General features: G+C 52.7%; 4 protein-coding genes and 2 pseudogenes across 4 annotated transcripts; 3 read left to right on the top strand and 3 right to left on the bottom strand.

Annotated features, from left to right (window-relative positions):
* Positions 1-540: 540 nt before the first annotated feature.
* On the bottom strand, positions 541-2,559 carry SAPIO_CDS3465 (uncharacterized protein; the record flags this gene model as incomplete). The annotated part of the gene is made up of 2 exons (XM_016786252.1): positions 541-984; positions 1,216-2,559. The coding sequence occupies 2 exons, from the start codon at positions 2,557-2,559 to the stop codon at positions 541-543; spliced, it is 1,788 nt and encodes a 595-aa protein (XP_016644258.1).
* A 6,864-nt stretch (positions 2,560-9,423) lies between these two features.
* Positions 9,424-10,745, top strand: SAPIO_CDS3466 (Beta-glucosidase; the record flags this gene model as incomplete). Its single annotated transcript, XM_016786253.1, has 2 exons — positions 9,424-10,629; positions 10,701-10,745. The coding sequence occupies 2 exons, from the start codon at positions 9,424-9,426 to the stop codon at positions 10,743-10,745; spliced, it is 1,251 nt and encodes a 416-aa protein (XP_016644259.1).
* A 2,740-nt stretch (positions 10,746-13,485) lies between these two features.
* On the top strand, positions 13,486-15,271 carry SAPIO_CDS3467 (Protein FMP42; the record flags this gene model as incomplete). Its single annotated transcript, XM_016786254.1, has 2 exons — positions 13,486-13,693; positions 13,767-15,271. The coding sequence occupies 2 exons, from the start codon at positions 13,486-13,488 to the stop codon at positions 15,269-15,271; spliced, it is 1,713 nt and encodes a 570-aa protein (XP_016644260.1).
* A 395-nt stretch (positions 15,272-15,666) lies between these two features.
* SAPIO_CDS3468 lies at positions 15,667-17,187 on the bottom strand (annotated as a pseudogene; the record flags this gene model as incomplete).
* A 1,333-nt stretch (positions 17,188-18,520) lies between these two features.
* Positions 18,521-19,933, top strand: SAPIO_CDS3469 (annotated as a pseudogene; the record flags this gene model as incomplete).
* A 627-nt stretch (positions 19,934-20,560) lies between these two features.
* SAPIO_CDS3470 (UTP--glucose-1-phosphate uridylyltransferase) lies at positions 20,561-22,898 on the bottom strand (the record flags this gene model as incomplete). Its single annotated transcript, XM_016786255.1, has 4 exons — positions 20,561-21,842; positions 21,946-22,022; positions 22,116-22,211; positions 22,776-22,898. 4 exons carry the CDS (start codon positions 22,896-22,898, stop codon positions 20,561-20,563), a joined length of 1,578 nt encoding a protein of 525 aa, XP_016644261.1.
* Positions 22,899-25,169: the final 2,271 nt, after the last annotated feature.

Raw genomic sequence — 25,169 nt, forward strand, 5'->3', positions numbered from 1 at the left:
TATTTTGGTACTCAGTTCTTCCTTTCCCAGAGGGGGAGCCCATCCATGAGATCAGTTAAGTACAGGAACGACCGTAGATCCAGATAGATATATACATAATAATACACAGGAAGGAAGAACGACGCGAAACGAAATAGGCACGGCAGAAAAAGGTAGAAAGAAAGAAGGCGAAACCTTCGGACATTTCGCTCCCAGAGTTCCTTGCAATGGTCAAAGAGGAGAAAAGAAAGAAATGAAAGCTTGCTGTAATATCCGTAACCCGAGCCAACCTACAACCAACCCCCAAACGTTTCGTACACGGTCTCGCCATGACGAGTCAAAATACTCATTCCTTTTTTTGTTTTCCCTTAACCCCCCATCATAAAGCTGGCAAACTGTTAACACAGAAGAAAGCACACTTGCTTGCCTTTAGTCCTAAAACGCCAATTCCGCCCTCATTCATGTGTGAAATGCCCCCTCTCCCCTTTTATGACTTTTGTGGAAGCCATCCAGCCGATCCAGATTCACCTTTTCTAAAGGTTTCGTTCTTTTCCCCCCAGTTTAGATGGGAATGGATCTCGCGTCGGCGCCTGCTGCTCCTATTTGTTGCTTCTCCACAACAGGATCCGCCGTATGCCTCGCCTCTAGTTCTCTTCGGAGCTCAGCAACATCGTTGGTGAGTGTTGTGATCTGTACCTGCTTCTCGTGATCCGTCTTCTCCATCTGAGAAATTCTCTCCTCCAGACTCTGGATGTAGGTCCAGAGGCCATACACATCCCCGGCAAACATGTTGGCATTTTCGATAGCTTGCGTTCCGTTACTTGCGCGGGCTGATCCCGACTGCGGCGTCCCTGGCCCGTTCTGACTCGTAACATACCTGCCATCGGGGGTGCTGTTGGCTTTCGCAATCGCGCCCGTGGAAGTCGTCGCAATCGGCGGTGTGCGGCGGTCGGATTCGTGCTGGACGTAAGACTGCGGTGGTGGTTGCTGCAGCGGCTGCGGAGACTGATGAGTTAGGTTTGATGACCGCGACTGGTGGGAAGTAGACTATAAATCTTGCGCGCGAAGAGCAGGAACAGCTGAGCTCGGCGACCCGGGACTCTCCGTCACTCCCATCGAGGAGGAGACGGAGCCGTTACCAGCACTCACTGGCAGCGATGAGGTTGCTAGTGGCAGGGGTACGGCCATTGCCCATGCCATGCTGTCTAACAAGCGAAGGAAAGTCACGGTACTTACACTATTGCGTTCAGACGCTGGAGCAAAGAGACCACTGCTAGCGCGTTGCGGGCCTGGCTGATAATCGCGTAGATGCATAATAGCAGCCTCGGGGCTCGTGTGGGCCGCAACAGTAGCTTGTGGCGCCTTGGGGACCGGGAGGCTCTGTCGTCTTCTAGCTTCTTCGATCGCAGCCGCCTCGGTTGCGTATCTTGTGTAAACACTAAGCTGCGACACATCACCGTCCACTAGGCTCGAGTTGGCCATGTCATCCTCGGCAAAGCTCCCCATACTCGACCGCCGTCCAGCGCATCCTCCCACGCCTTTGCTGTGTCGCGCCAGAGCGTCGCCTCTGGCAAACTTCCTGTCACACTTGGGGCAGACATGTGGCTTCTCGCCCGTATGGAGTTTGGAGTGCCGCTTTAGGTCGTGGAGTCGCCGGAACCGCATCTTGCACTTCTCGCATTCGTACGGCTTTTCTTGGCTGTGAGTCAACAAATGGCTCTTGAGATTGTGGTGCCTAGTAAACACAGTGTCACAGAACGGGCATTTGTGTCTCTTCGTTCCCGTCTCTGGAGAGGTCGGGGAGCCTTGGTCGGATGCGGTCGTTAGAGGGTAGCTCAAAGTTCTGGAGAGCGATGCCGGCATAGGGGTCGGTGTAGGCTGGGGTCCGGGGTACGATAGTGAGGTAGGAGGCGCCCTATTTTCTTGTTGGGCTACGTGAGCCTCCTCGAGTTTCGGGTCTATGTCCATCGGCGTTGGACTTTCAGTGACTTGGGCGTCGGCAATGCTTGTTTCGCCAGCCTGGGTCGCGTCGAGGATACTGGCGGCGGCGGCGGCCAGCGAGGTAGAATTCAAGGTCGACGTAGGGAGTTCGGAGGCTGCCGGAGGCTGTTCTAACACGGTGATGGGTTCTGTATCTAGTTTTGCCGTCGGGTCCATCACTGCTGTCGGTGCCGCAGGTACAGAAGGCTGAGTAGCGCCTTGCCTCAAGATTCCCACGTTCTGTACCAACTTTTCAATGGCGGAGTGAACGGAAGGATCGATGGCACTGGTCTGGTCATGCCCTAGGTCTTCTTCTCTACGACGGCGCTCAGCCTCGAAGGCGGCCGCTGCCGCAGTTAGTTGGATTGGCGACGTCGATCGCAGCGTAAATCGAGCCGTCTTGTACGAAGGCTCCTCCACAGCTGGCGTGGGAGAGGGTAGCGTGTCATCTCGAGATCGCTTGAGCGGATTGGCATTCGCACCGGGCTCAGGCACATCGGTGATTGATGATTGAGGAGCCGGCGCCGTCGCCGTCGCGGGTGGTGGTTGCGACGGCTGAAGCGAAGCTTCTGTCACGACAGGACCCTGGTCTGAGGCCATGACCACGGCGTTACAGGTCGTTTCTCGAAATCGCGGAGAAATAACGAAGGAACCGTAAGGTGTAGGATTCAACTAGCGATTCGCAGCATCAAGCAGCAGAGGTACTCCGGAATTGCATCGCCGGAAGGTCGTTCGAGATGATGGAGGATGGAGGATGGAAAATGGGGCGTGCGAGATGGTTGTGTGGCTGGAACGTGGCGAGAGCTGAGACGATGCTGGAATCGGCGTATAAAAATAAAGCGTAGGAGTTCTCGGTCAGGAAAACAAAGCACAGTGAGGAAAACACAATGTTTTCTTGGTAATGCAGTTCGGTCTATGATGGCTATAATAAGGGCCGGCGTTTATCGACGACGCATTTGCGAGTTTGGTGATGGTTGACAGCTCTGGTGGGTGAAGTGTTCGAGGTGGGTGTACCAAGGACGAGTCTGGTAGATTTTGGGGGCGGGATTGATTGATGGAAATGCATAAAGTACGAAGTAACTAGTATACAGCCTGAGAGGTGGGCTGTGTACAAAGTACAAAGTGCGAAGAGGTACGAAGTACTTCGTACAAGGTATTATTTAGCAGTCGGTGTGTCTCTTCGACACCCGTGCAAGTTTAGTTCTGAACGAGCCTCAAAATTCGAGGGAAGAATAATCAGAAGAGAACCGGAAGGATCAAGAAAGGCAGAGATGACTTCGAAGTAGATTTGTGCACTAGCATTCGTCATACGAAGTAGCATTCGCACGGCTCGAGAACGACGGCGGGTGTTATTGGAGGATGACTGGGGGATGGTAAGTGCGCCACTCAGCAGTTCCAGTTACCAATTAAATCCCATAAATCCTGCGAAACTTCGCGATCCCCAGTGTCCCCGATACTTCCTATCCAGCCACTGTTTGGATTCCTTTGGATACTTATCTAGGGTATACAGTGCGCACTTTCTGACACTTTGTACCTCGACGAAGTGCATCTGCATTGTTGATCCATCGATCAATTCTCAGACCAGGACCAGGCACAATAAACAGAAAACCTCCCTCTATGTTACGAAGGTACAGTGTATTCGTATTGTTTCCTTAGCCCTGTAATCTCGTGCGTCTGCTAGCATCGGGCCCGGAAACACCATCTGACAGTAACTGGGGCCATCCGGAACGAGGAAAGAAGGCCTCCCGTTCTGTGTCTTTGTTCTTCTTCTTCTCTGGCAAGCAGGCTCCAGCACTCCCGTGAACTCCACCAAATCATTTGTCTCCTCGATCAGCCGCATGCCCGGATCCCGGCAGAGACAGGAAGCCAGGTGAGGGCAGATGTTACGATTGGCGGCCCACGTTGCCTGGGTAGGCGGTGGCGGTGCTGACGACAAGGGGGGTTAGTGGTCCCACCGAGCCTGGCCAATGGTCAAAGTGCTCATCCCGTCAGACCAACGTTGAATCCCCGCACTGTGAACCTGTTTTGATCAGGCTGCTCCCGGACAGGTGTATCCGTACTTTCAGTGAATGTGAAGGTGCCGATCCAACCATACGAAGTATCACGTCTTGGAACGTACAACTACTTCATACATGTACATTGACGAATCGGAGGTTACAGCTTCGCATTCATGAAGGCAACATCAAGATCGAACTGTAACCTGTGATGATATCCTCCAGGTAAGCGGGAACCTGGACTTCAGTCGATCTTGTCTTTTGTCAACACTGATACATACATAATGCCGCATCTCCTACCTCTTCGAAGCAAAAGAACGCCATAGGTGATAGAGCGCCTTGGTAGAGAGGAATGAAGGCAAGATTGTTTCTCCAGACGGACCTTGCTGGCCTCGTCGAATGCCATCTTGCAGCAACCGACTCTGTTCTCTCCCCTCTCCCGCACATCTTGGTGAGAGAGTCATTCTGGCCAATTAATCATCCTGGAACTCGGCAAAATGACGGCGCCGTCCGCCGATAGGACACTTGATTGTCACATATGAATCGTAGCAATTTTGCCGGCGCTCCTGCCATCTATGATATGAATCAAAACTTTGCTCCGCCTGGCAGCTCAAGAGAGAAAACGCCATGCCTCTTCGCTTCGGGGGTCCAGACACGGAGCGTTGACCTCCAAGTTGATAAGCGTGTTCGTCCTTTTCCGGGATCCGCGAATCAAAGACCTTATTCGAGCATCCCCTTTACAGACGGGTAGTGGCCACGTAGAGCGGCTTATACGGGGAAGAGCGAACCTCTAGTACCCATATCCTGTGAGATGCCTTCCACAAGTTGGGATCTGAGAAAGGAAGCCATCTCAGCCTCCCTCAGCCCTGCGAGGCTTTTCCTGAAACACGTGTCCCCAGGTCTTCTATTTTGGGACCGGACTGAATTGTGCTGGAAAGGAAAGAAAACTGTGGCTTCGTGGCGTTGAAGGAGCTTCAACCAACCCCATAACTTAACACCAAAGTTGCCGTCCTTCTTTGTTCCTGTTATCCCGGTATCTGAGTGGTGTGAAACTGCTTTCCTTGGGATCACCGCCCGAAAATACCGGGCTCACTTGGGTGGCGATTGCTTAAGCCGGCCATCTTATAGCACTATCGCCTGGTTTTCCGACTTAACGATCGTCCTATGAAATGCAGGGCTGATCAACCACTCGTTGTTTATTACTAGTGGAGTTTTTTTATGGACTAGAATTGGCGTATCCTCGAAAAAAGAACTAGGGTTGCCTTTGGGAAGCTGACGGGCATGCTTTCGGACCTCTTCGTGCTATACCCTTGACTACAAGGTCGCCAAGGTCCCATGAATCACTTGACAGACTGACCCGTGCTGCTGATTCTAACATCTAGCCCAGCCCAATTCCTCGAGTCAGCGCTCGCTCGGGCGGTGACGGAGGAATCTCTCTCGTCTCGAGGAGTGTCCGCATGATCATCAGGGGAATAGCATCTTACCAACCCTAACCGGCCAAGGCCTGCAATTGACTCATCATCCGACAGCCCGGCCCTGAACGTCATCCTGGAAATGCGAACCAAGTGCAAATGCCCTATCCAGGCTCATCCCATCCAAAGACATCTTGGCCAGAATTGCCCGATGAGAGCTAAGATGCGGGCCCTACCCTGCCGGGACCTGACGTCGGGGTGCGGAGGCAGAGTCATGGGATTTATCACGGGAAGCCTCACAGATCTCATATGAATGCGCATCGTGAGTTGCTCGGGGATGAGTGAAACCGAGATAAAAGCATAATCAAGGCAAGAAGATGATGTATATGCGAGCACAACCTTTCCTCAATCGTCTCCTCCCAGCAAAGTTCAGCTAACTCTAGCCGCCCGGGCCTGCAGTGAGAGTGGTACCTCGGGAAAGATTGGGAAGATAGAAACCGTTTTACCTCAGTTATCGAAATGGACCTTCTGTTCCAGGTGCCTTGGAAGGGAAGAGGGCCAAGATAACGCCAAAGATGTAAGACAAACTGAGACTGTGTCTAAGACTCGATACGGACGATCCGCACAAGCGGGTTTAGTCGGTATGCCCCTCTTCTCTCTTTGCTTTTCAAACCCCTCTTCTATAGATGTAGGGTCTAGGACCCTTTCCCTCCTCGCATTCCCGCAGCTGACATGGCTCATTCGCAGGTACCTTCGCATCTCGTCGAACTGGGCTTGGGGATGGGGCGCTTTAACCAGAGACCGTGCGTGCATGCTCTTACCAAACTCATCCGTATCGTGAGATGGAAGCCTTTGGACATCTTTCCACGCAAAGAATTGCCTGGGAGCGTCTAGGTTCGGATGGCTAGGGTGGTGTGGATATACTGGGCCCTAACCTCAAAGACTGGACTCTTCTTAACCGACACCCGGATCTGTTGACAGGCCTTCTCCCCTTGCATATAAAGAGCCCACGGACGTAAAGAGAGTTCAAGAGTCCATGTGGTACAGTTGAACTCCACGTACTGACAATGTTGATCTTGAGTGAAAACGGGCCTTATTTCAATTCGACTAAGAAATCGACCACGCTTCGTTCTCGGCCCCGCCTGTCGCAAGGGCAGGGTGACAGTCTTCCCTAGAGCGCAGACGATCTAGAGGCTTGACGAAGCTGACAAAGGAAGGGAACATGGTGGAATAAAACGATGGAAGCCGAGATATCCATGTTAGTACCATCAAGCTCAGAGGACTGACGTGCGGCGTGGCGTCATCCTCCGAAATGCGCCATGCCCCGGCAAAAGATCAGTGGTTGACGGGACCAACCTGCCGGGGAACAAGATCGCACGAATCTATTCCACAAGTTCCATGGCAGTTTCTTGCCGGTAGTAGGGGAAACGTCATTGTGGGCACTTGCACACATTACCAGGGGCGAGGGTGGAGTTCTTTCTTCCTTTTCTCCCCTCCGCTACCATAATGATGGAAGAGATGGGAGCAAGGAAGATAACAGGTACGTACGTATGCGCGGCAAAAGCTGCGAGGATGGCGTGTGCAAGGCCTTCTTGTGGTATCGCGTACCTAGAATGAGACCCAAGGTTTCCGCATTTGATCGTGTGTCTGAGATATGGAGAGACATCGTCCTCGATCATCCACGACATCGACTCAGGCGCGTATATGAAGGAGGTGCCCAATAGATTAGGGGTGGTTTCTAAAGCAATCTGCCCTTTCCCTCCTTGGTATCCTTAGGGCTTTTGTCCGTGTTTACCTACTTGTATGTATCGTTTTCTTCACATACTGACCATACGAAGCAAACTACGAAGTATATCCTCCATGTACTTCATGCATGGCGATTCTTGGTACTTCGTAGATATCAGTAATTATTTAAAAAAAAGTTCCAAGAGCCTCAACAGGCAACACAGAAACGGAAGAGTTGGAGACGTACGAAGTATAATAGAAGCACAAGTACCTGTGTAGTATAGACGACGATACATACCAGGGAGTCATATAAACTCCCGGAGACATGACGCTGAATACCACGCGGAAATACTTTCTTCGATGTGTTTAGATTAAACCGCAAAAGCTCCTCCAAGCTTTAATCTCCCCATGTCAACCTTCAGAGCCAGTCGGTCCCCCAAGCTGGCCCAAGCCCACGAAACATACGTAAGCCCCTATTCATCAACGTCAACATCAGATCGATTAGCTTAAGCAAAGGGAGCAAGTTTCAGAGGGGAGGTTCTGGCTTCATTATCGTTAAATAACCAACTTTCTTAGCGCTTGGCCTGGCCAGGAGAGATCCAGGAGCTAATTTGGTGGAGTGATTGACGAGATTGGTGGCGTGCTGCTCAGAGGGTGGAGGTACCATACACGCCAAGGATCAATTCCATTCTCATGGATCAACGATCAATTTGATGGGGATTCTCGAAAATGGATTAATGATGGGGAATTATCCGTGCATACGCCAAGGAACGAACCCTTCAGGTGAGTTCTTTCTCGGTCAAGAACATGAATTCGGAATGTTCGATGTTGCGTCGCTGTGTCTGAAGTATACGGAGTACTCTGATCCCGCGCATCTAGTGTGCACGTCCGAATCCAGAGACCGACTGGCACATCAGATCGTTTCGATTTACAGATCGCCAGATTGTCCCATTTCCGTCCAGAGTTCCATCCAATCAATCAATCCATAAAGCGAGTGCATTCATTTATGCGCCGCGGACATGACGGACTTCAATGTTGTTGACGGGAACCCGCTCCAGAGTCCACTCCCCAAGAGAGATTATTACAAGCATAATTGTGCATAATAACACCAAAATAGTCGAGCTTAAAAACCCTCGGTGTCAAGTCCATGGTGTAGGCGGTGTTGGTAGTGTTTGCAGGCTAGTCCGAAGTAAAAACTGGTCCCTCTTTTGGCAGCCAATGCTGAGAGTGACACCAGGTTTAATCTCCCTCCCTCCAATCGCAACGGTTGCCTCCCCACCTGGGAAACCCTGGTTTCCCTGGATTGTTCCTCTTCGAAGGGCAGCTTGGACAAGTATCAATCGTACGAAGGGATTGCAGAAACGGTACGAAGTACATGTGGGCGTCAATGGTTCGTGCCAGGTTTCCAGGTACAGGCACGGGTCTCCTGTCTTCCTGTGGTCTGTCTGACCCACGGACAGGCAGAAAAAGGTACCGTCAAGTAGTTGAAGCATCGAGAGAAGCGTCGAGCCGCCCACGAGTCGCCCTGGAGTACAGAAAAGTACTTCTCGGGATAGGCAGTAGTGTGTAGACAAGTAAGTCACTCAGAGGGGCGAGTCGAGTGGGAACGACTCGAGATTGTGAACCCGTCTAATGCAGGTACGAGATGGTTTAATCTCAAATTCTCTCAATCCATTTTCCCACCGTTACCACTGTTATTTCCCAGTCCGACGAAATCGCGATGGTCCCAGATCGACCACGCAATCCAATGACTTTGCAGAAGTAGACTCACGCACCTTTGCCTCGTAGGAGTACATACTGAGGAATTTACCGTAGCCAACAGGGTCGTGGGATGAGGTCGTAGGGAACGGTGGGCGAAGTACCTCCACCAGGAACGCACAGCCATGCTGGGCCATCCGTGCCGGCGCAGAGGCATCGTATTGTCCTGTCCCATTCTCCCCAGGGACGCCCCCCCAATTATACCCCTGACCCGGATCCTTTCCTTTCTCGCCAGGACCATGCGGCCCCGTTGACTATCCTACCTTTTTCGCAGCAGTGTCGAATCCTTGAAGGAGACTCCTTTTCTCTCTTTCCTCACTCTCTTTCCATCTTCCACTCCTTTTCAACCACACTCTTTTTTCCTTCTTTGCTTTGCCTCGTGCTTGGTGATATATTTTTATCAAACAGAGCGGTATCTTTCGTTGATGCTCTCTTCCACATTCGTTTAGTTCGAGGATCGCAAAACCCACACTCCTTTATATATACCTTTGGCTTGTATATCTTGACCTTTGGTCCAGGGAAGAAAACAAAGAAAACCAAAAAATCGAGAAAACGACGAAAGGAACGAACGAACCATGAAGTCGCTCATTGTCCTCGCCCTCGCGGCCTCCATGGCCGCCGAGGTTGTCGCTCAACCCCACGACCACCGTGGCGCCCACCGCCATCTCAAGCGCCGCGCTGCTGGTTCCAAGGTCCGCCGCGCCCCCGACGTCGTCACCGAGTGGGTTGCCAGCGCCACCGAAACCGTCTACGAACTCGACGGCAAGAAGATTCCCAAGGACGAGGCCGCTCAGGGCTTGGATGATGGTCTTTTCGTCGTCATCGGCGAGACCACCCCCAAGATCGAGCCCGAGCAGGGTGCTCAGTTCTATGAGAAGAAGCCCGAGACCACTTCCACGCCCGAGCCCGAGCCAACCCCCGAACCTGAGCCCACTCCCGAGCCCGCGCCTTCCCCCAAGCCCGCGAAGGCGGCCTCTTCTGGCGGCACCGGCCTGTCGGCCAAGTTCCCCAGCGGTACCATCCCCTGCTCCCAGTTCCCGTCCGATTACGGTGCGATTCCCATCAGCTACCTCGGAACCGGTGGCTGGGCCGGCATTCAGAGGTGCCCTAACTACAAGCCTGGTGATTCTTCCATCAGCTACATCGAGACCGCCGTCAACGGAGATGGCTGCACGTCGGGCTCTTTCTGCTCGTATGCTTGCCCTCCCGGATACCAAAAGACTCAGTGGCCCAGCGCTCAGGGCTCGACCCTCCAGTCCATTGGTGGTCTGTACTGCAACAGCGACGGCTTCCTCGAGCTCACTCGTGATGGCCATGACACTCTCTGCGAGGCTGGTGCCGGTGGCGTTTTCATCCAGAACGACTTGGGCCAGGTCGTCTCGACTTGCCGAACCGACTACCCCGGAACCGAGTCCATGGTCATCCCGACCGTCTTGAACCCCGGCGAGAAGCAGCCCCTCACCAACCCCTACTCGCCCAACTACTACATCTGGGACGGCAAGCCCACCACCGCCCAGTACTACGTCAACAAGAAGGGCGTCAGCGTCGAGGATGCTTGTCTCTGGGACAGCTCCAGCAACCACGACGAGCGCGGAAACTGGGCTCCCGTCAACATTGGCGTTGGCAAGAGCGCTGACGGCATTACTTACCTCTCCATCTTCCCCAACACCCCCACCACCTCTGCCAAGCTGGACTTCAACATCAAGATTACCGGTGACGTCAGCATCGAGTGCGAGCTCTCCAACGGTGCCTACACCAACGGAAACCCCTCTGGTTGCACGGTAAGCTTATCCCTTCCTAACTGAGGCGTATTTGATTCGGAAATGTTAACATGTATGTGTGTGATCTGTAGACGGCTGTTCGTGATGGCGGCGTTGCTGTTATCCGATACTACTAGTTTTGCGACGACGAAATCGGGTTACCGCGCGTCATCAATGTTTGGAGTCTTGTTTTGGTATTTTCTTGCTCCTCTTCCGTCGCTCGGAATCCTCGATCGTTCGAACCCAGTATCCATCAAGACACGTCACGACCTCCCGCTTCCTCGGTGATAGGATGATAACCCGTGCCGTGGGGGATGGTGGTATTTTATCAGGAGGCTTCGTGAAGCGGGTATTGGAGGAAGGTTGCGACGACGGTAGATGGGAGTTTCGTTGTGCATAGTGCTTTTTAACTCGAATGGTGATGCTTCATGGTGTTTTCTTTTGGGCAATTTCTTTTGTTTTCGTTCTCTTTCAACTTGTGCTTTGCCATCACCCTTTGGATCGAGGCGGAAGGGAGACAAGAGATGGTTGGGCGTGCTGCCAGGACGGTGCGTCGAATTTCGATTCCAGTTCTGGTCGGGATGAGTGTCGAAGTAGCCGAGACGTCATCGAACCAGGCGTGGCGTCTTGCTCCTTGTCCTACCCTGCAAGCCACGAGGCCTAGCATATGCCAGGCTGAATCGAGGTTGGTGCGCATCGGCTTCGATCGAACATCGAGGGGGTTATACCCATTGTTTAGTTGAGGGGATTTAGATTTTTTCGATGCTTGGTGGAAGAACGAACAGCCCGGTTTGTACCGTAGCTGGACGATATTTTGATTTGTAAATAAACATGTTTGGGGTTTGGATTAATGACAATTCTTTTTTCTTTGGGTTTTCTCCTCTTCCGTTTGCACCATGGCAAAGTTTTCGTAGAACATCAAACTCCTTTTGGGGTGGTTTGATGGTAAATAAAATGAGCGGAAAGAGCGTCCTACTTATCCTGAACTCAGGGAAGTCCGCCCTGTGTCGACTGCACCTTCCCACCATTCGGGTTGCACATGTAACGTAGAGGATAGAAGTTTGTGGACATCGAGGACAATGGATGTCGCAAACATGCAGGTGAAGGAAATGATGGAGATGGAGTAATACGTTACATGTTCTTCCACCACCGACTTCTTCCTGCGGAATATTCTAGGGAGGACTCCGCCCAGTTTAGATGCTCTTGGCGTTTCTCAGCAACTTCGAGGCGACCATACCATACTGAATATCTTGTCATCATTGATCACATTTCAATTTTCTACCTCTCCTCCAATGGCAACGAGCACCTCCCCCACCACGCAGTACAACCGTCGTCGAGAGCTGCGGCGCCGTCCTCTTTGACTTCTCCCGTGGCCCCCGCCCGAGCGTCTGCCTCGTCCACTCCGATCACAAAAACGAGTGGCTCCTAGCCAAGGGGCGCAGAAACTGCGGCGAATCCCGACACGAGGCGGCGCTGCGGGAGGAGACGTGGTACAGGGGGGCAGTTGTACCCGGTTCGGATGGCGACTCGGGCTCCCGGCGCGGGGGAGGCGGAGGATATTGTCGATGAGGCGAGGGTTTACGGTAGGATTGTGGAGCCGTTTATAGTGGCTTTTAGGGATTGGGGGAGGGATGAGGTGAAGGATATCAAAATTATATGGTGGTATATTGCTTAGGTTGGAGATGGGGAGGAGGGAGGAGATGGTGTAAACAGGGCGGGGGATATAAAGGGCCGGTTCTTTGAGGTTGGTGAGGCGTTGGAGAGGTTGTCTTGTCAGACTGATCGGGAGGTATTACAAGAGGCCATCTCGATTGTTGAAACGACCAAGACGGCATGAACGTGGTGGTTGAACTTGTTAGAGATGGGCATCTCGAGTCCTCGACTGGCATTAGAACGTAAACATTCATGCAACACAGCAGCGCCGCGGCCGAATAACCAACCGAGTTCTCGGGAGTGCATCTTCTAAGCTGCCTACGATGGAAATGGTGTTGGTTGGTGCATGTGGTGTTTGGAGAGCCCAAATAGTTCGATCCTAAGATCAATTTGATGCCACTTTTTTCCACATCCAGTAAATAATACCAAGCTTACAGTGTCGCTTATATCCATCAGCATGACCCTTTCGTCTCGGTCCCATCTGCTCACGAGCTCGCCATGCTCTCACAGTCTCACTCTCACTTCCTACTCTGGCAATCAAGAATGGCAGTCCATAATAATAATAATAAAATGGATGTAGTCACGCCGGACTCTTCCTACCTCTCCTTTTGGCCCTCTTCCCGTGGAAACAAAGAAAACATAGAGCCGCCGTCTACCATCTACCATCTCCATTCATGCATGCTGTCAAGTCGAGAGCCGCCACACCACACCACCCAGACTCCTCCCGCCCAGTATATTCATGAATGTTTCTCTTTTGGCAACCCCCCCTCTTTGTTCCTCGCATAGCGGCCCGGCCAGGCCAGACAGGTCACGCACGACATCAAATTGATTCAAAGACTCTCTCTCTTAAAAAGGGGGGTGGCCGAGACCGACAGAATACGAAAGAAAAAAAGAGCGGCCTGACACATCCAGGTGCCTAACTACTCTATCTGAGGGTGATCACGGACTCCATCGCCTCGATCAATTCTAAATAGACGATAACCTTTTATTCCCCTTTTCAAAAAACATCAGGATGAGATATATTTTCCTTCTCGAATCCTTCCACTCGCTCCCCTTCGTTTGACAACGTGTTTTGCGGGAATCTGCAACAGCCCACCGCCCAAGAACAGACAAGGGCAAACCGATCACCACTTGTCGTCTGCCTTGGCTACCTTGCGCCAACAACGTCATCATCCTGCGCGTGCTGTCACTTACCGCCTGCATGTCGCCGAAAACTCGACAGAAATGGCCATGAACAGAGTTGCATCTATTGATGCCGTCGTCGCAGCCGGGGCTGATGTGTTTGGCCCCCGACCAGACGCGGAACGGCCCCAGAGGGTGAGGACCCTGAGCTTCAACCCCTTTCCTCCCGATTGGGACTTTAGCTTTGGTGCTAGCCCGAGAGCCTTGGAAGGCGTGGCGGCCTATGAGGTCTCGAGATGGAAGAGGATATGTAAGTCGATATTCCTGCTAATTTTTGATATATCTAAAGAACATTAGATAACTGCTAATTCAATTCTGATCAGTCCAAATCGTTGCTACGCTCCTCTACTCTCTCCTAGCAGCGGGAATCATCTTCGGCTATGCCGCTCTCAAGCCCGTCCTGCGCCAAGAAGGCGCCTACAAGGACACCTGCTCCGCAAAACACCCCGTCGATGCCGACGTCGACATCTGCGTCGAAATGCGACTAAACATGATGTTCACGGTCGCAGCCGTAGCCAGCAACGTAGCCACTCTTCCCATGGGTGCCATCCTTGACAGCTTTGGGCCTAGAGCCTCTGCCATCGTAGGCAGTTTCCTACTTGCCGTGGGCTCTCTGCTCATGGCGTATGCCAAGGATATTATTGCTTTCGACGGGCTCCTTGTCGGGTACCTGCTTCTTGCGCTGGGAGGTCCTGGAGTCTTCATCTCGTCATTCCAGCTGTCTAATGCCTTTCCGTCCCGATCGGGTCTTATCCTCTCGCTGATTACGGGCTCTTTCGATGCGTCCAGTGCACTGTTCTACATCTACCGTATCATATATGAAAAGACGGCCGGCACCCTTACACTCCAGAAATTCTTCCTCGGCTACCTTACCGTCCCTGCCGCTATCATCCTCCTCCACCTCCTCGTACTCCCAGCACACCCGTACAAATCCCTCGGAGAGCTAGTTTCCATGGCCGAGGAATACGACTCCGACGGCGGTTACTTCAGCGACGGTTCCGTAAGTCCCCATTCGGAAGAAGGCCACCAGACCCCCCTCCTCCGCGAGCCCGACGGACGCCGCTACGCCTCCATAGCCACCGAGGTAGAGAACCTCCTCGGCTCCGCCCAAGGCGACGTCCTTGTCCGCCGCGAAGAGCGCCGCAACGACGTATCCGGCATCTGGGGCGCCATGCACGGCGCCACGGCCCTCCAGCAAATCCGCTCCCCTTGGTTCATCCTCATCAGCCTCTTCACCATTGTCCAGATGACACGCATAAACTACTTCATCGCCACCATCCGCCCGCAATACGAATCCATCCTCGACTCGGTCGAAAAGGCCATCAGGCTTAACCACTTCTTCGATGCCGCTCTCCCCATCGGCGGCCTCCTCTCCGTACCATTGGTCGGCCTGCTCCTCGACAACGTTAGTACCGTCTCCGTCCTCTCCACCCTCGTCGCAGGCGCCACCATCATCGGCGCCCTGGGAGTCATCCCTCGTCTTTGGGCCGCTTACGCCAACGTTGCACTGTTCGTTTTATACCGCCCGCTCTACTACACCGCCGTCTCGGACTACGCCGCCAAAGTCTTCGGCCTGCGTACCTTTGGAACCGTGTACGGCGTCCTCATCACCTTGACAGGTCCTTTCAATCTGTCACAGTACGTTCTTGACTATCTCTTTCATGTCAAGTTCGACGGCGATCCGGTTCCCGTGGATATCATGCTGCTCTCGCTTGCCGCCGGGATCGGTCTCGTCTTGGTTGGCTATGTTTGGTGGGAAGGGAAGGGGGTGCGGAGGAGGTTGTTGGAAAGGGAGGCGGAGGCTGCTTTTGAGCGACCGAGCGCGTAGAGGGGTTAGTGGTATCTTTTTCGGTTTGGGTGATTTGGAAGCATGCATTCATGGAGTTCGAGGTAGTGTCGCATTATCGCATTGTCGCTGATATTTCTTCATTTTTTTTTTTTTTTTCCTTTCTCCCTTTTCCTTTAGTTGGGACATGCATCATGCATCACGGATTATGGGTCGCTTGGAAGGGCAACATGCAGGAAATTAATAGAGAATCGGGTATCCTCTTGCTAGTATACCTATACTCCGAAAGTCAATCATCACACAAACAGCATTTTTCTTTCTGTAAACTTTTGCCACCCTGTCGTGAAATGCGCAGCAAGTTTCCGGCAAACCGAGTATCATGAGAGGAGGAAAAAAAAAGGAGGGAAAAAAAACCCAACTACCCTCCTCTCTACGCCTTAAAACTCCATTGCCGTACCGACCGCCTCCTCCTTTTCTTTCCTAATCGTATCGTCCTTCTCCTCCCTTTCCTCCTGCAGCCTCTTCTCGACGTCCTCTCGGATGCCTCCCAGATCAGGCGGGATATGCTGAAACTGCACGCTAGGAGCCGTCTCGACAAATCGGAGCTGCTCCGTGATGTGCTGCACGATCTCCTGTAGCTTTTTAGGCGTATTCTTATTCTGCCGAGGCTCTCCGAGAATCTGCTCTAGGGTCGGGAACAGCGTATCCTGGTGAAAATGCGGGCGGTAAGGCGTGTGTTCGGGGATGGTGTGATCGATCTTCTTGTGGGCGTCGATGGCGATGGACGTCTCGAAAGCCCAAGCACGCGCGACGTTGCGCGGCGTGTAGCCACCGCCGCCAACGAGGAGGAGTGGGAGGCCGAGGCTCTTGCAGAACTCGGCGCAGGCCCCGTGGCCCTGCACCTGGAGGTTAAACCTACCGAGACGGTCGCCGGCGAGGGAGTCGGCGCCGCACTGCAGGCAGATGGCGCTGGGGCGGAACTTTTCGATACAGCGGGTGACGACGGTGGTGAAGAGCTCGTAGTACTGCTCGTCCGTGATCCCGTCGCTGAGCGGAATGTTGAGGGCGTGGTGCGCACCGGGGTTCTGCTCGTTCTTGGGCCCGTTGTCGTCGAGGCCGCCGGTACCGGGGAAGAAGTTGAGGGGATCGTATTTGTGGAAGGACACCGTCATTACCCTGTCGGTCGAGAAGAAGGCCTCTTCGACGCCGTCTCCATGGTGAACGTCAATGTCGAGGTAGAGGACGCGGGGGTAACACCGCAAGAGCTGCAAGATACCAATGACAATATCATTGATGTAGCAGAATCCAGACGCCTCTGCCCTCTTTGCGTGGTGCAGGCCGCCGCCCCAGGCAATGGCAATGTCGGATTGCTTGGTGCAGAGTTTCCTGGAGGCATCCAGAGACCCGCCGGCGGACATGGAACAGTAGTAATAGAGGCCCTCGAATATCGGACAATCGGAACCACCCATATTGAACTTAAGATCTGCGTTGTGATTGTCGAAATCCCTAGGGACGGGCTCTGGAGGAATTGTGGCTAGAAAATCGAGATAATCTGTGGTGTGGAAGTTGGCGAGCTCATCGTAGGTGGCGGCTCGAGCGATGTAGTTGTCCATGGCGAAATTCATGCCGTACGCAGAAATTAGACTCTTGGACAGAGTCAGTCGCCATGGCTTCATGGGATGGGTCTGGCCGAAATGGTGCTTCTCCATCTCGGGGTTCGTGTGGAAAGACACCGTGTAGCCCTTTGGCCTCGTGATGCCCATCTCCTGCGCGGTGCGCTTCATCTTGAGGTAGTACTCTGCATGTTCGCGCTCCGATGCCTTCCCGAGCGGCACGTTGTACTCTTCTATTATCGTCTCGTCGAGTCCAACCCTGTGTGGTAAGTAGTTCGCCCTGGGCACGCGATATGTGAATGAGGAGTCGATATCATCGATCATGGAGCATACCGTCGTCTCCATGGTGAAGGGTGAAGACGAGGCGGTTTAAGTTGGGATGAGTGAGTGGCGGGGCGAATTCTACAGTAACCAGACTGCGCGTTGAGGTTATATTCACCAGGAGAACTTTTTTTGGGAGAATATTTCTGGATATATTCTCCGGATTCGACCCTGAAACAGAAACCGAACAAGTCGAGGTTTCTGAAATTGAAGTTGTTGTTGTTCTGAGGAGGGTTGGAGTGAGAGTGAGAGAGTCTTCGAGATGAAGGCGACTTGGGAATTAGTGAAGGTTGCCGCCACTAACTGCCATCTGTCTTGGTCCAGTCGCGACTTCCAGCCACATGGTTGCAGGTGGCAAATGTCGAGAACAGGGTTGCAATTGTGGGGTGCGGAATAGTCCTGTCCTGTGTTACGGGTGACTAAGCGCGGCATGTGAGTCTAGCGTTGAACATTCGACATTTCGCTAATATTAGATCGAGAATTTCCTGCTTTTTTTTCTTCGCGGCTCATTGTTCACTCTGCGCCCCCTGCGTGGACTCTATCAAATCAGTCTCCAATCTGGCACTACTAGAATTGGAGCCCGGCGTTTCCACAAATCCACGACTTCTCTTTCGCCTCTTCCCCATCCATTTATATGAGCGTTGCCCCCATGTAGTGGATGTCTAAAGAATTTTGACAGTTGCGACATCTATCTCACCCATTGCCCACCCCGGATTTTCTCTTTGAGGTGAGCCGTTGTTCAGCCTTCAAGTCGTCGCCACTGCACTTGGCTGCCTACGACACGAGTGTTCTGCTCCCGCCGTTGCTCTTGACAACCGGAAGCCCCCAGTTCAAACCCCCAAATCCAGCCAGCGCCCTTCTCGCCAAGGGTTTAGCTGGTAGACGTTTGGGCTTGAATCTCTTCAAATTACTACTTTGTACCCGACCATGCATGTGCCCACTTCACCCCCACTGCTACTGAAGTAGTGCATTACACTCAATACTTGTACATACATTGCCTTCTTTTCCCCCATCATCAAGTTGCACGTGTCTGTTGGTGCTTTAACTGTGCCTCACGATCTCCTGGATCTTCCCGTCTTCCTCGAGTTCTCGAACACACGAGCAACACTGTGTATTCACCCCGAGGGGTCTGACTCGGCGTCATCGTTCGACCCCGGCTTGCCTCGCGGAACGGAGAAGGAGGCTCCTTTCCCCTCGTTTGCCTGCCTACATGCCGTCATCTTTTCACTCGTCTTGTTTCTCCCCTCGTTGCCTCTTTTTCATGCGCTGCTTGCCGCTCTCGTTCATCGGCCTCTCTCTTCCTCCTTCTCTCTTTTTTGAGGCCTAGCCCTCGTCCCCCCCTTCTCCGTTAACAACCATGCCTAGAGACGATCTGACCATCGACTTTGTCGAAAAGATGCCTCAGCAAGAAGCCATCGATCCCGCCCAGATCCTGGACGACTTCTTCTACCGCTTCCAAAACATCCCCGAAGAGATCCGCTTCATCCAAGCCGAAATCACCGACAAAGACCGCCAGGTCAACGACGCCCTGCGCATCGTCGAGGACCGCGATGCTAAGATACAGCGCTGGATCAAGACGAATGGCAGCCACATGCCCAATCCCCGCGAGGATAACCTGAGGAACCAGATCAGGGAGAACTACGCCAAGGCCGAGAAGTTTTCCGACGAGAAGCTGGCCCTCTCGAGGAGGTTGCAGGAACTCTACGATAGACAGATACTCTACCTCGACCGCCAGATAAAAGGCCTATACGATCGCGTGGAACCCGGGTTTAACGATCCCGACGAGGTCCCCTCGCTTCTTCGAAACAGCGCCGCGAACATCACCACCCCCTCCTTCCGAACAAACATAACGGGTCCTTCCATCCCCTCGACCCCCGTCCACCCTCCTCAAACGACGCTTCCTATCACGAACAAGGCGACCGTCGCCCACATAAGAAATGCCCAGACGCAACAACACGCCGCTTCGGCACCCGCAACCCCGGCCGCTAGCATCATGCTCAGCCGTCAAGCGCGCGAAAGCTCTGCCGGCCCAACATCCGGAGCCCCGAAGCGCGGCCCTCGATCCACCACCGGCCTCGGCACCACACCAGCACATCCCAGCGGCCTGGCTAGGCACTCGTCCCTAGGACCCGGTCCCACCAAGTCAACGGCGGTGACTGGAGCCACCGGCGCCGTACGGGCTGGTAGTGCCGGTCCCCGCACATCAACCTCAAAGGCCGCAACAGCCGGAGGAAGCCGAAAAGGCACCCCCAGCGCGCCCGGCCGCAAAAAGACCGCCGCCGCCAACGGCAACAAATCCTCCCTCTTCCGCGTCAAGAAAGCCTCGAGCAAGAACTCCCCCGTCTCACCCGCAGAGAGCGATCTCTCCGAAGCCGAAACCGGCAGCGCAGTCGACGACACCGAATCCCGCAGGAGTACGAGCCAACGAGCCCGGAGCGGTACACCCTCGAGAGCGGCGGCAGGTTCGGCTGCCGCCCAAGCCCACGCGACAACGGGGCCCCCCTCCAAGAAGCAGCAAGAGGGTGAAAGAGGAGGTGGTGGTCCCCGCAAAGAAGACACGGAAATGGCCGACGCCGAGGACGAAGAGGGCGGGGATGACAAGAAATATTGTTTGTGTCAGAACGTCAGCTTCGGCGACATGGTGGCGTGCGACAATGAGAAGTGTCCCTATGAGTGGTTCCATTGGTCGTGCGTAGGCCTTAAGAGCGAGCCGAACGGCAAGTGGTACTGCCCCGTCTGCTCCGATAAGATCGGGAAGAAGGCGAAGTAGGCGACGAGTGATTCGGGATGAAGATGAGGAGGTGCGAGGGAGAAAGAACGAAGGCCAGGGAATGGATATTTGACGAGATGAGGATTCCTCTGGCTGCAGCGGCCTGCCGTGGAGCCACCCTGTGTTGCAAGCTTCTTGCGGATAATGACGGCCACCTAAAGGTCTGATGTTTCTGAAGTCCTACAGAAATCCCAGATTTAATGAATGATACCCTCCCAATTACAAAACCTATGCAAGAGATTACCAGTCTCCATGCCTTCTCCATGCCATTCGTTGATAGCCCAAGTCAGTTTCGGTGAGATGTTTATATTCATACATGCGTTCAAACTACATACAGAGGTAGGCAGGATCGCTATAATATCACGCACCCTAACCCTAATTCCTGCAGAGACTTTGTGAATGCTTTTTATATTATCGACGTGCTTATTACCCGTCCGTCATCATTAATGTAAGTATCCGCAACCCTTAAAAAAAAAGCACATCCGAATTTTCCCTCGAAACTCTTTTTCTCATGCATAAGTAAAATGAAGTAGACATGAAGGCCGTAATGCATTGTCGCCTCTCCACGTCCTCGTCGGTATACGCTCTCCGTCTTTCTCCTTTCTTTGCCACGTTTTCACGCATCCCTTAATGTTCAAGGAGACGCAGGCTTCCCTGGACAACGACGTTCTCAAGAATTGAACCAGGGGGAATATCGATCGTGCTGCCTTCGTTAGCGACAATGATGACAGTTCCCTTGAGGGTCACGCCACGGGCAAGGTTGACAGCGCCAGTAATGGTGAGGTGGTCAAGCTCAATAATCTTGGGGATCGAAGGAATGCGCTTCTGGAAGTCGGAGACCTTCTTAAAGTGGGGTCCGAGCTTGATAAGAGGGGCATCGCCGAAGCGAGCGGCGTTCTGCTGAAGTTGGCCGTGCTTGACGGTGTAGAGGTCAGACTTGACGAGCATGAGGTCAGAGCAAGTCTTGACGGGGAGGAAACGGCGTCGGGGCACATTGACACCATGAGCATTACGGAAGTGTCGAATAGCTGCACCGACCGCCGTCTCGAGCTGGAGGATGGAGACATCAGAGTCACCCTTCTGGATGGTCTTGCCGTTGGGAATAATTTCGAGCTCAAGCTCATCGTTCTCAACGACGCGCTTAATAGCCTTGAGGTTGAGCCAGATGTTGTTCGTGTTGAAGTATCGGAACTTCTTGATCGACTTGAATTCGTTGACGTGCTCCTTAGGCACCTGAGCGATTTCCAGAAGGCGGACGGAACCCTCGTAATCAATAATGGTGCCACCCTTGACGTCGGCCTTGGTCTTGTTGGTCAACTCCATGATGTACTCAGCCTCAGTCTCGACCATGTGCTGGAGAATCCTCAAATCAACGACGGCACCAAGGTTGTCAACGTTAGAGAGGAAGATGATCTCAATACCCCTATCAAGGAGCTGGTCAAGGACACCAGAGTTGTAGAGAGACTCAAAGACGTCGCCGTGACCGGGAGGGTACCAGTCGCTAATGGACGAGTTAAAGTCCTTGGGGACGGGAAGGAGCGAATCCTTGTAGATTCTGGGGTATCGCGACTGGTTGAAGGGAATGATCTCGACGCCATGGCCGTCATACTTCTTGATGATGTTTTCGGTGTCGTCATTCGTGTTGAAAGAGTTCATGAGGAGGAAGGGGACGTTGACGCCATATGTTTCGTTGAGGAACTCAATCTGGCGGACGGAAAGATCGAGGAACGACATTCCGTCACGGACCTCGATGACCGACTTGGGGCCGACGCAGCCCATGGAAGTACCAAGACCACCATTGAGCTTGAGAACGGCGAGCTTGTTCAGGAACTGAACGGCGTCAGAGTTGGCAAGGTCCTCGTACTCGACGACTTGGCCCTGCGCGGGAGGGTTGATGCGATCCCAATCACTATGTAATGATGCGCACCAGATGTTAGTGGCTTGTCTCTCTTTCGATTTCGAAGGGCGTGTCCTTCATTGCCAGATAGATAGGGATATGGACTCAGGCGTACACAGCATTTCCTTGGGCCTTGTCGTTCAAATAGCGCCTGAAAAGCGAAAAGAAGTTGTCCATCTCAGTCTCGAAAAGCTGTAAAGCCACAGAGAACTCGTTAGCGCCAAATCCAGTTTATTATACTATGATCCAGGCCTCAATCGAGTAGGGTGGGATTGAATTTCGTACCTTCTTCTCATGAGGGTCCTTAACCGTCTCAGCAAGACCCGTGAGGGCATTTCGCATCTGGGCGGCAGCAACATTGGTAGAGGCGTGCTCAAAAGCCTTTTCGGGCAAAGTTAGCATACAAGTCTTCCCCATTGTATTTGCAGAGGCAATCGTGATGTAGTGGGCTTGTTAAATCTAGAGGTAGAAAGGAAGCAGGCAAATTGTGGCAGTAGCCTCTGCACAGGGTTGTGGAAGTCCACAAGAGGGAAAGGACCTGAAGCTCCGTGACAAGATGTCAGGGAGAAGGGTAAAATAAAGCCTTAATCAGCCCAGTGTTGATTCTCGAAGAGAATCAAGCTGAGCTGGAGGCTGCCAGATGCTCCTTCTATCTGCAATATCCTAGTGGATTTGCTAGATGGGCTTGGTAGCACCTTCTCCAAGCGCAACAGCCCAGTTGTGGGTATATATTGTATGCGGAAATTCGTCGGAAGAGGCTTCGTCTTTCGATGTTTTTCTGCGGCAATCGGCACTGCATCGAGTAGGAAGACTTCCAAGAAGGCCAGTCTCATGATCCAGGCTCTGGCGTGGAGATTTCGGGCTCGGAGCTTCGAGGGAGGGGATGTGTGCAAACTCGGCGACAAATGCAACAAACAATCTAAGGGAGCAAGAGAATCGACTCACCATGTGGCTTCGAGTCTTGCCATGTTTCCGCTGGAAGAGGTTATCAGCGTCTAGACCGCCATTGCCGCCCAGTGGGGAGGGCTTGAGGTGGGTAGGGACCGATGACTTTACGCCTTGTGACATTGTGCAATGATAGAGAGCTACGGGGATGGATATTGAAGCTAGAGCACGATTTCTTGTTGGGACAGGATGGGAGTAGCAAAGAAAGGAACACAAGGCGAGGAGCAAGCACAAGAAAACGACGACGATGTTAGGGAGCAGAAGGACGAAGTTGTATATCGGGGGATCTCAGGTTTTTATGTTGAGGTGTTGGATGCTGAACAGTAGTTTCTGATTGTTTTGAAAAAGGGGGTCGGCCAGGCAAGAGTGGCGAGTCCAGGGCGGGAGGGGAGGGGGGTGGATGACGAAGGGGTGAGAGCTCCCCATGATGGTGGGGTTGGAAGCTATGGGCTCGTCCTGCCTGTCCAGTCGAATCAATTGATCAATGATCCCTTGGAGCTTCCCCTGTCCTCTGTCTTCCCGGTAATGTACGAAGTACTTCGTACCTCAGAGATCCAGGAGGGAAAGTAAGTACATCAAGTGTATCTATGAGAAGTGGCCCCATTGACTAGGACTGTCCTGTCCTTTGCTGTTCCAATTGTACTTGGTCACGGGTACACTACACTACGAAGCATGCAGACGGGTACGAGAACATACATAGTAATGCATTGATATCAACTGCGAGGTACTGATTCCTCCTCTCGTAGTCTGGCTGCCCTTTCCAATTCAATTCTCCTACTACAGGGCTAGGTGGCGCCATGATACAACCTCCTGGCAATGGATTGGGTAAGTGATTCATGTCTAGCCAAACCGCTCTTCTTGCCCTCTGGTTTTCAACGCTGTCCTCCGTTGTCTCTACCGGAAGAGTGAACATTGAATCACATCGCAGAACAAACCTACGAAGTGGTGTCCGTCGATGTATATGTGCTCACAATCCCGCTCTTCTTCCCTCCGAATCCGATATTTCGGGAAGGATCGACGATAGTTTCACCGTGATGAAGAGGCTCCCTTGGATGTGAGTCCAGAGCAGCCCACTTCCAAATGAGGAACACGCAGAGGCAAAATGGATGTGGCTCGGCGCAAAGTAGATTTTACAACTGACTTTTATTGAACCGAAAATGGCGGGTTACACCACAGCAGCTGGTTTTTTCTGTCGTGGGTGCAACCAACCTTGATGTATGTAGGGATGCTGGCATGCTGATACGTACATACATATTTATATATATATATATGAATTACTCCAAGAGTCTGCACAGATGCGTGGTCGAGATAACTCGCCCCGAAGCCTAATCACTGGTACTAGCAGAGCCAGTGTGGCAGAAGAATCGGCGGTCATACCGAATTTGTTGAGTACGAACAACGGCAGCCGGATAAGCATCGCGGCCTACAGGTAGTGTATGCTGGGCTCTCTTCGCTATCGGAGGGGACGAAAAGCACGAATGCATTGGGCAGGAAACTTCGAGTTCCTATCTTTCCTTCCACGACATCGCATCGGGGAATTCCGCAAGCGAACCAAAGTTTTCGTCATATCGAGCATATTTAGCAGCATTGTTTGTCCAAGTAGACCATCGGCATATGCAGTATCCAGCCTGCCACATCCGCGCCCAAGGAACTTAGCTCTGCGATTAGTGTACTTCAGCACCCACTGCAACATCAAGCTGTGAAATATTATCCAGGTGGCGTTTCTAAACTTCTGTTGAACCAATCATGGGACAGAGTCCGACCTTCACCCTTCTTCACATCGATTTCATGAGCATGGCAGACACCTCTCTTGCCAGCGCCCAGCAAGTATTGCTTCAGATGTGAGCTACTATGTACAAGATGACGCCTTCGAGAGTGCCTTTGCCGTTAATGACATCAATGAGTGTAAATCGACCCCTCGAGATAATCGCCTTTTTCCGGTTCTAACATTCGAAGAAATCTCGACCGAACGAATCCAATTTCTTGCCCACCATCTTAACCTACTTCGAAGGACACAACCTCGTGGACCTATCAACATTGAACTCCACTAGCCCCTACTTGTACTCTGCTAGTGCAGTGCAACGTCTGTTCAACGGGCGGTGAAGCACCAGTGCAGCAGCGATCTCAGATAAGTCTAAAAGAAAAAAAGAGGGCTATATAGTGTGTGCAGCAGTAGTTCGGCACAGCACATCGCCAGGCTAGCAGGCTAGGCAGGCTGGAGAATACAATGATCCACTGATCCAAGTGTGAAATATACTAACTTCGCAGTGCGGATTTAACGATATGCCTAGCCCTTTCGAAGCCCCCTAGTTTCTCACCAATTTCCGGCAACTAGTGTCGTAGGCGCTACATCAGTTGCTTCGTATGTACTTCGTCTAGACTCTCCAAAAGAGC

This window comes from Scedosporium apiospermum, assembly GCF_000732125.1.
Source record: "Scedosporium apiospermum strain IHEM 14462 chromosome Unknown SEQ_SAPIO_0088, whole genome shotgun sequence".
Taxonomy (NCBI): domain Eukaryota; kingdom Fungi; phylum Ascomycota; class Sordariomycetes; order Microascales; family Microascaceae; genus Scedosporium; species Scedosporium apiospermum.